We start from the raw sequence: 13,130 nt of genomic DNA, 5'->3' as shown, positions 1-13,130 counted from the left end.
ATTTCTGATCTGCTGTTATGAACCATCCAGACCTATCAGGTCGTCTGGCACAGGCCTGCTTTCTGTCCCCAGAGTTAAAACAAAACAAAACATGGAGAAGCAGCGTTCAGTTTTTATGCTCCACATGTCTGGAATAAACTTCCAGAAAACTGCAGATCTGCTGCAACTCTCAGTTCTTTAAAATCAAGACATACTTTTCTTTTTGCTGCTGCTTTTTATTAAATCAAATAATTATTCATTCATACACTGCACTGTAACTTGTATACCTGTGTTTCATTTTTCATGCATTTTGTTTTAAATGCCCTTTTTTGCATTTCGTTTTGACCTTTTATGTGTTTCTTGCACTTTGTCTTAATGCTTGATGTCTCATGTAAAGCACGTTGAATTGTCTTGTTGCTGAAATGTGCTATACCAATAAACTTGCCTTGCCTAGTTATTAATTTCCACATAGCCAATTTTTGGTCAAAGCCAGGGAGTCACTGGAGAGCCGCGGATCGCAGACCCCTGGAAGAGATTGCACATCTTGGATGGGTGCCATGGGAACTGTAGGTGGGTGTTGCTTTTTACATTAAATTGAATAGAGATTTGCTTGCAGACACTGTTGTCCAATATGTGTCCGGCCACATTGCTCCAACAGTAGACATTACAGCGAGCAAACAGATATATGATATTTCTTTATAGCAAATAAACTGGTAAAAGAAGTTAAAAAAAAAAGAAAAAAAAAGTGTCACGGATATGGAGATGAGCTTGACTAAACAAGACCGGATTGGATGACACGACGTCAGTTGAAGGGCGTAGGCTATTCGTGCGCATTAGAACTTCAAAGTGTTTGCGCAGCTTGCCAGATTAACACAAATTGAGCAAACCGAATGCAATAGCTCAATACGGGGAAGACTGGTGTAAACAGCTGTCAAATCTGAGAAAATCCATACATTATTCAAAGCACGTCGCATTTTTCATAACGAACGCAATCGGTGGTTTATGCGCGTCCAAGTTGGTGCGAGGAGAAAGTTGGGGACATGTTTTCCTGGAACTGTGCAATCTTACAGCGCGCAATACTGTAGTCTAACTGGACACTGCACAAACTTGTTTTCCGATCATCGATTTTTCAAGGCACTATACTCGCGTTTTGATCTCAGTGCAACTTATTGACTTCTTCGCCTGAAGGAAAGTTGTGGAAGTGTGTGATCTGTTGCGCATGATCTCATCATGGAGATGCGCGCACTCGACTTTGGCCAATCGAGCAAAGACGTTTCGTGGAACTCGCTGTCAAATGCACAATGCGACATTGAAACGGTATGGATCAAAGTACACAAATGTTTTTCCCCCCAGTTGGTGTGATTGTTTACATTCGCGTAATCATTATTTCAATATGTAAACGTATATGCAACGATTGCATGAGGCTATACGTTGTTCTCAGTTCTGGCCTAAAAGTTAGTGCGGTCTGTAAACTGGTTGAGTCAGTTTGAGTCCTCTACCCTGGCGGACACACTTGATTTCACACCTAAATTTAGGCGTAGTGATTGTTGTTGTTGTAGTTGTGTGTTTACTTTGCTGCAGTAACGTAGTAACTAAAAGTAAGTGAACTATGTTGCAACCGGGGGTGTAGTGGTGACTAAAGAAGTGGGTATAGGCCTACTGTAGCAGAAATGTTAGGATACCGTTTTTACATTAGCGGTGTTTACAGAAGTGGGTATACTGTGGGTCCATGCGTAAAGAAGTGGGTATACTGTGGGTCCATGCGTAAAGAAGTGGGTATACTGTGGGTCCATGCATAAAGAAGTGTGTGTACTCCGTATACCTCCGCCCCCCCCCCCCCCCACACACACACACACACACCACTGGTCGCAGCACAGTAGGCCTCTTCACAACAAAAGGTTATATGTAAAGTCAGCTGAATAGTGGGGCCTTGGTAGGCACCAGGGGGCCTCGCGAGAGAGTGAAGAGCTGCACGTCTTTCTCTCGCTTCCTGTATTTCTCGTTGTGTCCAATGGCAGCTCTGCACAAAACACACCGCGTTTAGTCGACTGTTACAGCAGCGAGAATCTGCCAACACGGCTTTAATGCTCCTTTTACGGTATAATGTGCACGCCATCATTTTCCCCCTGATGCACTGCTCTTTTGAATGTCTTTCATCTTGATTTCTCTATATTAGGCCCACTGTGCAGAGGCCAAGACGAGACTTGCGTTTATAAACACTTGAATACCTTGATTATAAACATGCGTTCTTTTCTCTTTCAGGGTCGTCCAGGCCAGTGAGGGCCTCAGGATGGTCACGGGCTGCAGCGAGCTTCAGATCTGACTCTGACTCGGGGAGGAGGTGTGTGGTCTCCACCCTCTACCCTTTCCTGTTGGGTTTATGTTTCCTCCCCAATCACACAGCTCACACAACCAAACAAAGCACCACCAGACAAGGGAAGTAAAGACGAAACGGTATTGGTCCGATCCCTGTTAAAAACCAAGTAAGGGCTGAAAAAAGAAGGTCCGCCACTGACTCATCACTTGTTGTTGTTATTTAGTTAGATGATATTATGAGTCTTCCTCCTCAGCAGAAAGTAAACATTGACAAGGGTGGCAAGCATCGGGCTGCAGCCATGAAGGAGTCTGGGGATGTGTTCTACGGGCTCGGACCCCCGGTCCTAGAGCCCGTCCACAGTGATTCTGGAGGCGGTTCTGGTGTCTTCAACCCAGAGAAGGGGCCCCAAGGTAGGGTACACTACCAGTCAACTGCCCCCGTGAAATGGATGCCCCAGGACCCCGCACAGGGTCCAGGCTGGTCTCAGGAGGCCCCTGGACAAACCTGTTGGCAGAACTTTGGCCCGTACATGGCCGGAATGAACAACGTCAGGGCCCAGATGGCGTTCCCCAAGGGCGGCCATGATGGAGGCGCTCTGCAGTTGGAGGGAGAAAAGCCCGACCCGGGGTCCATGGAGGTTTACAGGGAGGCAGCCCAGGCCCAGGCCAGAGGGCTGGAATGGGAGCAGGCTACCGCTGCAATGCGCCAAGCCCAAATCCAGGCCTTCCAGCAGGGCCGTAAGGGCGTGGACATCCAGGGTCAGTCCCACGCCCCCGCCCACACTATGACAGGGTCTATGCTGCAGCCCTTCCAGCTGGCGTTCGGACCCACTAAGCAGCACATGCCCTCGGGGTACTACCAGGTGTTTCAGGGCAACAAGGGGATGCCCAACCTGAGCTACAGCGAGCAGCCTAAAACCCAACACCAAATGCTGCAGCTTCAGCAACAGATGCAGCAGCACCAAATGCAGCAGCAGCAGCATCAACAACAACAACAGCTGCAACAGCAGCAGCAGCAACAGATACAGCAGCAACACCAAATGCAACAGCATCAAATCCAACAACAGCAACTGCAAATGCAACAGTATCGTCTGCAGCAAATGCAAGGACAAAGGCAACAAATACACCAATTGCAGCAACAGCAGCAGCAGCCACCACACAATTTACCACAACAGGAAATACCGCAACCCCAGTTGCAGCAAAAACAGCAGCAAAGCCAACACTTCCTGAGTTACCAATCCACTGACAGCTGCCCGTCTAGCGCCAGCCCGCCCCCTCAGAAGGACAACGTCCAGTTGACGAACGCTCAAGGACAGCCCCAAGAGGCAGAGAGACGAGCGAGTGACTCCTCGGCCACGCCGGACTCCTGCGGCCAGAAGATCACGCCGGACTCGGCCGAGCCGTCCGACGCCCCTCAGGTCCTCCCCCGGCGTTCCCGCAGGCTCTCCAGGGACGGGCTGTCCCCGCTGGGCGGGCCCCCGTCCCTCACCCCCTGGACACAGAGCTCCAGGGAGCCCCTGGTTCCCCAGAACGGACTGGCGGCCGGGGGGGACGGGGTCAGGGCCGGGGAGGCGCCGGCACCCTCAGGGGGGGTTATCCAGAGCACCCGCAGGAGAAGGAGGGCGTCGAAAGAGATCAACCTGGAGACTCTTGCTCAGAAGGCCTCAGAGATGGAGTCCCTGCCGGCCAAGATGTCCAAGGTAAATAGAAATAGGTGTTTATTTGTTGTCTCTATTTTTTTTCCGAAGAGAGACCTTTACACACAGAATTTTCATTGCCTCACGCTTCATAAACGTGGCCCACCTGGCCCATCCTTCTCATACTTACTACTCTTCTAACCCGTCTAACTTGAGGGAAATAAAAGTTTGATATTGATGAACCATATGTTCTTGCAATAGGAGGCAGCCCAAACTTTTTCAGTAAGACTGGAGATACGAGTGATTGTGTCACACTGCAAAGCTGCTGTACTACTACACAACTCTGTACTACTACACAACTCTGTTCCACTACACAACTCTGTTCCCTCTCAAATGAGGAAGAACATGGTTTAATGGAGGACTTCCCTTATGATGTAGACCTCACAAAAATGCTTCTGTCTACTTTTCAAAAATAGAGGCCTATAGGCTGTAGCAGAGTACACACACACACACACATACACACACACACACATACACACACACACGCACACAATCACATGGTTCATTGCCTTTATTGTTAGTCACTAGATACTTGTGCAACCTGAACTACAGCTTTTCTTACAGTCCTCCGTTTGGATTAGATTAATCCATGTCATCTTCCATGCTTTATTAGTGAGCGAAAAGCTCCATAACCTTGCGGTCAAGGATTTATAATGTTTACATTCACCGGGCACACCCACTTGAAGCAGCTGCGTTGTATAACATTTGTAGCTCGCATTCTTTCAAAACCAAAACACGAGACGACATTGAAACACTTCCGGGTGGAGTCAGGGAGAACATAGTCATTCCTTGTTTTGTTCATTTTGAGATGGGTGGAGACGATTGGCCCTCGGGCAGGAAAGGAGCGGGCGTGTGTGTGGAGAGAGGGAGGGAGGGAGGGAGAGAGGGGGAGAGAGGGAGGGAGAGAGGGAGAGGGGGAGGGAGAGGGGGAGAGGGGGAGGGAAAGGGAGGGAGGGAAAGAGAGAGGGAGGGAGAGAGGGGGGAGAGAGAGGGAGGGAGAGAGGGGGGGGAGAGAGAGGGAGAGAGAGAGAGAGAGAGAGAGAGAGAGGGGGGGAGAGAGACGGAGGGAGAGAGGGAGGGAGGGAGGGAGAGAGGGAGGGAGAGGGATAGAGAGAGAGGGAGGGAGAGAGTGAGTGAGGGAGGGAGGGAGGGAGAGAGAGAGAGAGAGAGAGAGAGAGAGAGAGAGAGAGAGAGGTGAGAGAGAGAGGTGAGAGAGAGAGAGAGAGAGAGAGAGAGAGAGAGAGAGAGGTGAGAGAGAGGTGAGAGAGAGAGAGAGAGAGAGAGAGAGAGCGAGAGAGAGGTGGTACTGGCTGCAGTGTTGAATGGGCTGCATGTCTGCACACCTCCACATTCCTCCATATCTCCCCAGCTATTCACGGACAGGGCGGGGCCGGACCGTGGCCCAGGAGGGCAGCTCGGGCAGGGCTGCAGAACACTCCCACAATGCACAGCGGCTCCAGACAGGCCTACTACTGTTTATTCACAATCCCAAGGCTGAATCCGCAGCCAGTATAGCATTGAGTTGGCCTCGCCGGATCAGGGGAAAGTTGAGGAGAGCACAATGCGGAGGTCGATTCTGGCATGCGCCATGTTGGATTCAGTTAGTTTTTCCTAAATAGGATGTGCTGTATATGGGATGTGTAATGATATGGGGAGCATTGCCACATGTATGCTGTGTTCTCCTGTACATGTGATAGTACAACAACACAGAATAGGCCTGTAAGGTAATATCCATGTTATACTGCAGCCCTGTTTGTGTGTGTGTGAGTGTGTGAGTGTGTGTGTGTGTGTGTGTGTGTGTGTGTGTGTGTGTGTGGAAGTGTGTGTGGAAGAGTGTAAACCTACTGGCTGACAAACAATGGCTTCAGGGTTTCTATTCTGTCGTTAAAGCCTATGTAGAACGGGATGTTTACTCACGTGTAAACACACACACACACGCACACACACACACACACACACACACACACACACACACACAACGCCCTCTGTCTATTCCTCTTCTCTCTCCTCCATGTCTCTCTCCTCTTCCCCTCTCTCACTCTCTTCTCTCTCCTCCATGTCTCTCTCCTCTTCCCCTCTCTCACTCTCTTCTCTCTCCTCCATGTCTCTCTCCTCTTCCCCTCTCTCACTCTCTTCTCTCTCCTCCGTGTCTCTCTCCTCTTCCCCTCTCTCACTCTCTTCTCTCTCCTCCGTGTCTCTCTCCTCTTCCCCTCTCTCACTCTCTTCTCTCTCCTCCATGTCTCTCTCCTCTTCCCCTCTCTCACTCTCTTCTCTCTCCTCCATGTCTCTCTCCTCTTCCCCTCTCTCACTCTCTTCTCTCTCCTCCATGTCTCTCTCCTCTTCCCCTCTCTCACTCTCTTCTCTCTCCTCCGTGTCTCTCTCCTCTTCCCCTCTCTCACTCTCTTCTCTCTCCTCCATGTCTCTCTCCTCTTCCCCTCTCTCACTCTCTTCTCTCTCACCTCACCCGGTGTTCCCCCTCCCAGCAGGAGGAGGGCGCTGTGGGCAGGCAGGCTGGCATGGTGCCCCTGGTCATCCCCGTGTCCGTACCGGTGCGTCAGGGTCAGACCGACCCCGCGTGCGCCTGGCCCCTCGGCCGCCTGGGCCAGCGTGACGCCGCCGCGCCCCAACCCGAACACAAGCCGTCCGTCATCGTGGCTCGCCGCCGGTCGCTCAGGAACTCGCTGACGGAGAGCATTGGTCAGGTAGGTCCTGGGAGGGGTCGGGGACCTCTGACCTAAGACCTCTGATCTCGCATGGTCAGTCTCTGAAACTAAGGGGGCTACCAACACCTTCAGTGTAGTTAATGATGTGCAATTACCAGTAACCCCCCCCCCCCCCCCCCTTCATCTCATTCTTGTCTGTTACTTGACTATAGTGTTTATTTCTCAAGTAGTTATTCTGTCCATCCATCCATCATCATCCGCTTATCCGGGTTCGGGTTGTGGAGGCAGCAGTTCCAGCAGGGGGCGCCAGACATCCCTTTCCCCAGTTCCTCTGTCATTCCCTGAAATCCTCCTCTGATAATCTCACCGTCTCACTCAGGAAGGGGAGACTGACGCAGGGGCGGACGACGACGGGAAATCGCCCAAGTCCAAAAGACGGCCACGCCCCGAGCCCCTCATCATCCCTCCTCCCAAGCCGGCCATGTTCATCGCCCCGTCCGTGTACTCCAGCATCACCCCCTACCAGAGCCACCTGCGCTCGCCCATCCGCCTGCCGGACCCCCTCAGCCTGCCCCCCTACACCCCCCCGCCCATCCTCTCCCCCGTGCGCGAGGGCTCGGGACTCTACTTCTCCACCTTCCTGTCCTCCATCGCCGCCGGCAACCAGAGCCTGCCCCCGCTGCCCACCCCCAAGTCCAGCACACGCAGCCTCCTGCGCTCCAGTAAGTCCCCAGAAGGGTTTCTAGCCAACTCTGTCCATAAGCCTTAAGTCTGACTCTGTCCATAAGCCTTAAGTCTGACTCTGTCCATAAGCCTTAAGTCTGACTCTGTCCATAAGCCTTAAGTCTGACTCTGTCCATAAGCCTTAAGTCTGACTCTGTCCATAAGCCTTAAGTCTGACTCTGTCCATAAGCCTTAACTCTGACTCTGTCCATAAGCCTTAACTCTGACTCTGTCCATAAGCCTTAACTCTGACTCTGTCCATAAGCCTTAACTCTGACTCTGTCCATAAGCCTTAACTCTGACTCTGTCCATAAGCCTTAAGTCTGACTCTGTCCGTAAGCCTTAACTCTGACTCTGTCCATAAGCCTTAACTCTGACTCTGTCCATAAACCTTAACTCTGACTCTGTCCATAAGCCTTAAAGGGCAATGCTCGTTTTTGACAACCTGGACCTTATTTACGACATATTATAAGAAGTTTGACTCACCGAGATCACTTTTGTGTAGTTCGGAGGCCTGTAGAAGAAATTTAAAATCCAGCGCGAGCCAGTATATCCATGTAATGACGGTGATCGGGGCACCGAGAATGCAGTTTCTCAAAATCTATTTTCGGCCGCTAAACGGTTGTTTTCATCAATCAGATTGTATGAATCGACAGTTGAGATTCCTCAACGCGAGGCATTGTTGTGGTTTTCAAATACGGGGTCTTTAGCCTCTGTAATATGATCTTTACACGCCTTTCCCCACTTGCTCCAGCACGCATGCGTACAGGCCAGCGCGCAGACTGGTGCTCACATTCTCTGCGCTACGATCGGATTGTTGCTGACGAATGACGACGACAATATTCTCGGCACCAACAACGATCGTAGCGCAGAGAATGTGAGCCGGAGAATAGCCAGTCTGCGCGCTGGCCTGTGCGCATGCGTGCTGGAGCAAGCCTTAACTCTGACTCTGTCCGTAAGCCTTAACTCTGACTGCTTCTTCATTATTGTCCTTGTCAGCTAAATCCTATCTTGCATCACTCTTTATTCTCGCCAGTGTGCAGACAGACTCATAGTTCCCTTTTTCCCACATCAACTCGTCTTTTAGCTTTCTCTAACCAAGGGCTGCATTCAGAGATGGGGCCCATTTACACAGCCATTACATCAGTCCACATTGGGCCCTAAAGGTTCTGTGTTCATCAGTCCAGATTGGGCCCTAAAGGTTCTGTGTCAGTCCAGATTGGGCCCTAAAGGGTTCTGTGTCAGTCCAGATTGGGCCCTAAAGGTTCTGTCGATCAGTCCAGATTGGGCCCTAATGGTTCTGTGTCCTCCTGTGTGTTTTCCAGCCAGCTCTGACATCACCCCCCCGGTCCTCCCTCTGTTCACCGACGCCACGCCCGTCAGCTTTGACCCGTGAGTATCTGCCTCCTGAACCGTCGTCCTCAAACACGCCGTCTCTCACAGTGACCAGTGCTGCTGTGCTCTCTCTCTCGTCCTCAAACACGCCGTCTCCACACAGTGACCAGTGCTGCTGTGCTCTCTCTCTCGTCCTCAAACACGCCGTCTCTCACAGTGACCAGTGCTGCTGTGCTCTCTCTCTCGTCTTTGACCAGACAGTTTAAGACTCACCTGTTCCGCTCTGCCTTCCCAGAAGGCCCTGCAGGCTCTAAGGTGTTGATCGTTCAAACCACCCGGCTATGTTACCGTCTTATCTAGTTCAGTTTATTTCTTTAGTTATTTGAATTATTTACGGTTATCTGAATAATCTTTGAATTAATATATTACTCCTTCCACAACATGGTGCATCATTACAGTGTTTTTGGAGTCACTATGTTTGTTAAATCTGAATCTCTCTTGCTCTTTCGGCTTTGATTTTCCTTTCTCCCTCTCTTTCCCTACTACTACTCTCTCTCTGTGTCTGTCTCTCTCTCCCTCTCTCTCTCTCTCTCTCTCTCTCTCTCTCACTCTCTCACTCTCTCTCTCTCTCTCTCCCTCTCTCTGTCTCTCTCTCCCCCTCCCTCTCTCCCCCTCTCTCTCTCTCTCCCTCTGTCTCTCTCTCTCCCTCTGTCTCTCTCTCTCTCTCTCTCTCTCTCTCCCCCTCTCTCTCTCTCACTCTCTATCTCTCTCTCCCTCTGTCTCTCTCTCTCCCTCTGTCTCTCTCTCTCTCTCTCTCTCTCTCTCTCCCTCTTGTCTGGTGGATGTCCAGGCGTATAAACATCGGGCTGCAGTACCAGGCGGAGGTCCCCGAGCTGCGAGATCGCTCCCTGACCCAGAGTGATCAGTACCGGGCCGACGTGGTCTGGCTCCCTGTCCAGGAGCCGCTCAGCCAATCAGAGCATGAGACGGGTACAGACACTCCCCCACCTCCTCGGCTTGACCCGCACAGAAAGAACACCCCGGTTTTAAATGCAACTCACCACCTCTCTATCACCCTCCTCCGCCTCCTCCCCCCTCTCCCTCCGAATCCTGCTCACTTCCCCCCTCTAGTGGACGAACTGATGAACTTGGCCTGTTCCAGCGCCTTCCACGGAGGAGGGACGAACCAGGAGTTGGCGCTACACTGTCTGCATGAAAGCAGGGGCGATGTCCTCGTGAGTACCGCGCCCGTCCTCAGCTGACCTGGAGATTGATGTGGTCACAGCGCGGCGGTAACTGATTGTGTTAAATGATTTGCTCACGCTGATGAATTGTGTCGATCCCCAGGGAGCGCTGGCTCTCCTGCTGCTGAAGGAACCCATTTTTTCCAAAGGCCATCCGCTGGCTGACTACCACTACTCAGGTAGAGGAGTGATTTACAGGGGAACAGGGAAGCTGGTTAAAGGGTGATGTGTTGGTCACACATTTACAGAAACTCAAGTCTTCATGTTTACAACCCCTTTCCTCCAATCTGTCCATCTCTCTCTCACACACACACACACACACACACACACACACACACGCGCGCTAATATCGACGGTGCTGTGACTCATTTATCCTCAGGGTCAGACAATTGGACCCCAGCAGAGAAACGCTACTTCAACAAAGGGATATCAGCCTACAGGAAGGACTTCTTCATGGTACAGAAACTGGTACGCACGTTTAATCAGGCCACATGGCTTCTCACGCCGCGTGACTCACTCATAATCACTAACTCGGTGAGCAGTGTGAGGTAATAAATAAGTGTGTGTGTGTTTTACGCGTGTGTGTGTTCACAGGTGCGGACAAAGACTATGGCACAGTGTGTGGAGTTCTACTACACATATAAGAAGCAGGTGAAGATAGGGCGCAGTGGAACTTTGACCTACGGCCCTTCTGATTCGCCGGTGGAGAGGACCGCAGAGTCTATAGTGGATGTCAAGGTACTGTAGCTAATTCGATTCTAAGAATAAATAAAGACTGTTGATTAAAAAACAAAAGTTTAGTGATATAATCACTGTTCATTCATTGCCGTTGATACTATTAGTTTTTCCTGTGCTATACCTTTTTATTCGCCATCTCAGAGCTCTCAGCAATCAAAAGTGTCTCAGGAAGCAGGAGACAACAGGAAGTGGGAAGAGTCATGTGACCAGAACAAAGATGGTGGCCAGGGGCAGGTTTCTCAGACACTACAGGCCCATGAGAACGTAAGTAGTCTTCCTTTTCACCCTTTAGTTGTACCAGGTTTTAGTCTATTCGTTATATTCTATACTAACACTTTTGAGAGGTCTCAATGATGTGGTGGAATATATAGTAACACAGTGACAGTAACAATCGTTCAATGATCGAAGGGTCAGCGGTTCAAATCCCAGCTCCGACTGTCCACATGTCGAAGTGTCCTTGGGCAAGACACCTAACCCCAAATTGCTCCCAATGAGCAGGTTAGCACCTTGCATGGCAGCTACCGCCATTGGTGTGTGAGTGTGTGTGTGAATGGGTGAATGAGAGGTCATTGTAAAGCGCTTTGAGTGCCACTAAGGTGGAAAAGCGCTATATAAGTGCAGTCCATTTACCATTTACCATAACTGTGACATGTTTTGGCCCAACAGACAGGAAGTGTGTTGGTGCTGAAAGACAGAGATGCTGTGAATAAGGAGGCTCACCCCCAGTCCACCCCTCCCCCTGCCGCCCGCAAACCCCGGCCCGAGTCTGCAGCCAAGAAGAGCCGGGCGCCCCCCAAACCCTCGCAGGAACCAGAGGGCGTGTTCCCCTGCAAAAAGTGCACCAGGTCAGTGTCTGTTTAGCGGGAAAAATGACCAGGACTTCACTGAACTAAGCACCTATTGTGTTTTAGATTGCTATTCTTGCACTTTGCCTTCAGCACTAGTAAATGCTCTTAGTCACTTGTTTTAGAAAGAAGATGCACTTGTGAGTTCTGGTGAGTAGTAGTACATTGGCTCTTCCTACGTTAAATGCAATTATTCTTAGTCGCTTTGGATAAAAGCGTCTGCTAAATGACTGGAATGTAATGTCAGGAGACTGACTTTTACTAGAATGTTTACAGTGCAAGAGTCCTAAACTGGATGCAAGCTGCTACAAGGAGCCAGTGTAGAGGACAGAGCAGGGAAGTTGTGTGGGAGATTTTGGGGCGATTGAACACCAGGTGAGCTACAGGCTTCTGGACAAGCTCCAGCAGGCTGATGGCCAACACCGGGGCCCCAGCGAGGAGGGAGTCCAGGTGGGAGATGACCAGGGCCTGGATGAGCACCTGCGCCGTTTCATCAGTGAAGAAAGGGCGAATCCTCCTGATGTTGTAGAGCAGGAATCTGCAGGAGAGTGTAACCGATGTGCTGTTTGCAGAGAATGACAGTTGATTGTAAATGAGAATTGGTTCTCAATCTTAACAATGCGAGCCTCCATTTGGTGAATAGAATAAAGTAAGTTCTGAGGTTCTGGAGATTAAGCAGTGGGTTCTTTGTGGGGGAAACCCTTGTGAACACGGGGAGAACAACAAACTCCTCACAGAAAGGCCCAGAGACCTTCATGCTGTGAGGAGACAGTACTAGGTTCTGCGCCACCGTGCCGCACGTGAGTGATGAGGACTCAGCGTCTTGCTCAAGGACACTTCAGCACAACGCCAGGAGCTGGGATCGAACCGGGGACCTTGCGATCCCCAGCCGGCCGCTCTACCGCGCCGCCACTTCCCAGGTCACTGCTCATGTGTTCATCTGCTCTCTGACCCCCAGGGTGTTCTACAAGGTGAAGAGCCGCAGCGCCCACATGAAGAGCCACGCGGAGCAGGAGAAGAAGGCCGCCGCGCTGCGCCTGAAGGAGGAGGAGGAGCGGGCGGCGGCAGCGGCGGCGGTGGCGGCGGCGGCCATGGCGGCCGAGGAGGAGGCGCGGGCCAGAGAGGCAGCGGGGGCGGGGCAGAACGGGGGCGGGGACAGAGCAAGAGAGAGGGCGGAGCTCAGCAGCCGAGAGGAGTCGTCAGAGGCGGAGGATGAAAATGACGAGGACTGGGAGTGAGAGAGGGGAGAGGGGAGAGGGAGAGAGGGGAGAGGGAGAGAGGGGAGAGGGAGAAGGAGAGCAGAGCGAGAGAGGGGAGAGGGAGAAGGAGAGAGGGGAGAGGGAGAAGGAGAGCAGAGCGAGAGAGGGGAGAGCATAGAGGGAGGAAGGGAGAGGGGAGAGGGAGAGCAGAGCGGGGAGAGAGAGAGCAGAGGGAGAGGGGAGAGGGAGAGAGAGAGAGCGGTTTTGGCGAGTCAAAGGTTAAGCGAGGGGGGTGTATCTTATTTACAGGAGAACGGAGTAGGCACAGTAATCTTTACATAAACACATGAAATGGAGCTCGTCTCACCTAAGTGCCTCCTTGCAGTCTTCC

General features: G+C 51.5%; 1 protein-coding gene across 1 annotated transcript; it reads left to right on the top strand.

Annotated features, from left to right (window-relative positions):
• Positions 1-906: 906 nt before the first annotated feature.
• mideasa (mitotic deacetylase associated SANT domain protein a) lies at positions 907-12,778 on the top strand (the record flags this gene model as incomplete). The annotated part of the gene is made up of 13 exons (XM_084440155.1): positions 907-1,296; positions 2,242-3,995; positions 6,476-6,694; positions 7,035-7,377; positions 8,704-8,770; positions 9,564-9,703; positions 9,845-9,948; positions 10,061-10,136; positions 10,337-10,425; positions 10,552-10,695; positions 10,837-10,959; positions 11,362-11,540; positions 12,499-12,778. Exons 2-13 carry the CDS (start codon positions 2,532-2,534, stop codon positions 12,776-12,778), a joined length of 3,228 nt encoding a protein of 1,075 aa, XP_084296281.1. The 5' UTR covers positions 907-1,296; positions 2,242-2,531.
• Between the last annotated feature and the right edge of the window lie 352 nt (positions 12,779-13,130).

This window comes from Borostomias antarcticus (genome assembly GCF_949987555.1).
Source record: "Borostomias antarcticus genome assembly, chromosome: 6".
NCBI lineage: Eukaryota > Metazoa > Chordata > Actinopteri > Stomiiformes > Stomiidae > Borostomias > Borostomias antarcticus.
Note: the sequence above shows the minus strand (reverse complement) of the source record. Positions and strands in the feature narration are given on the sequence as shown.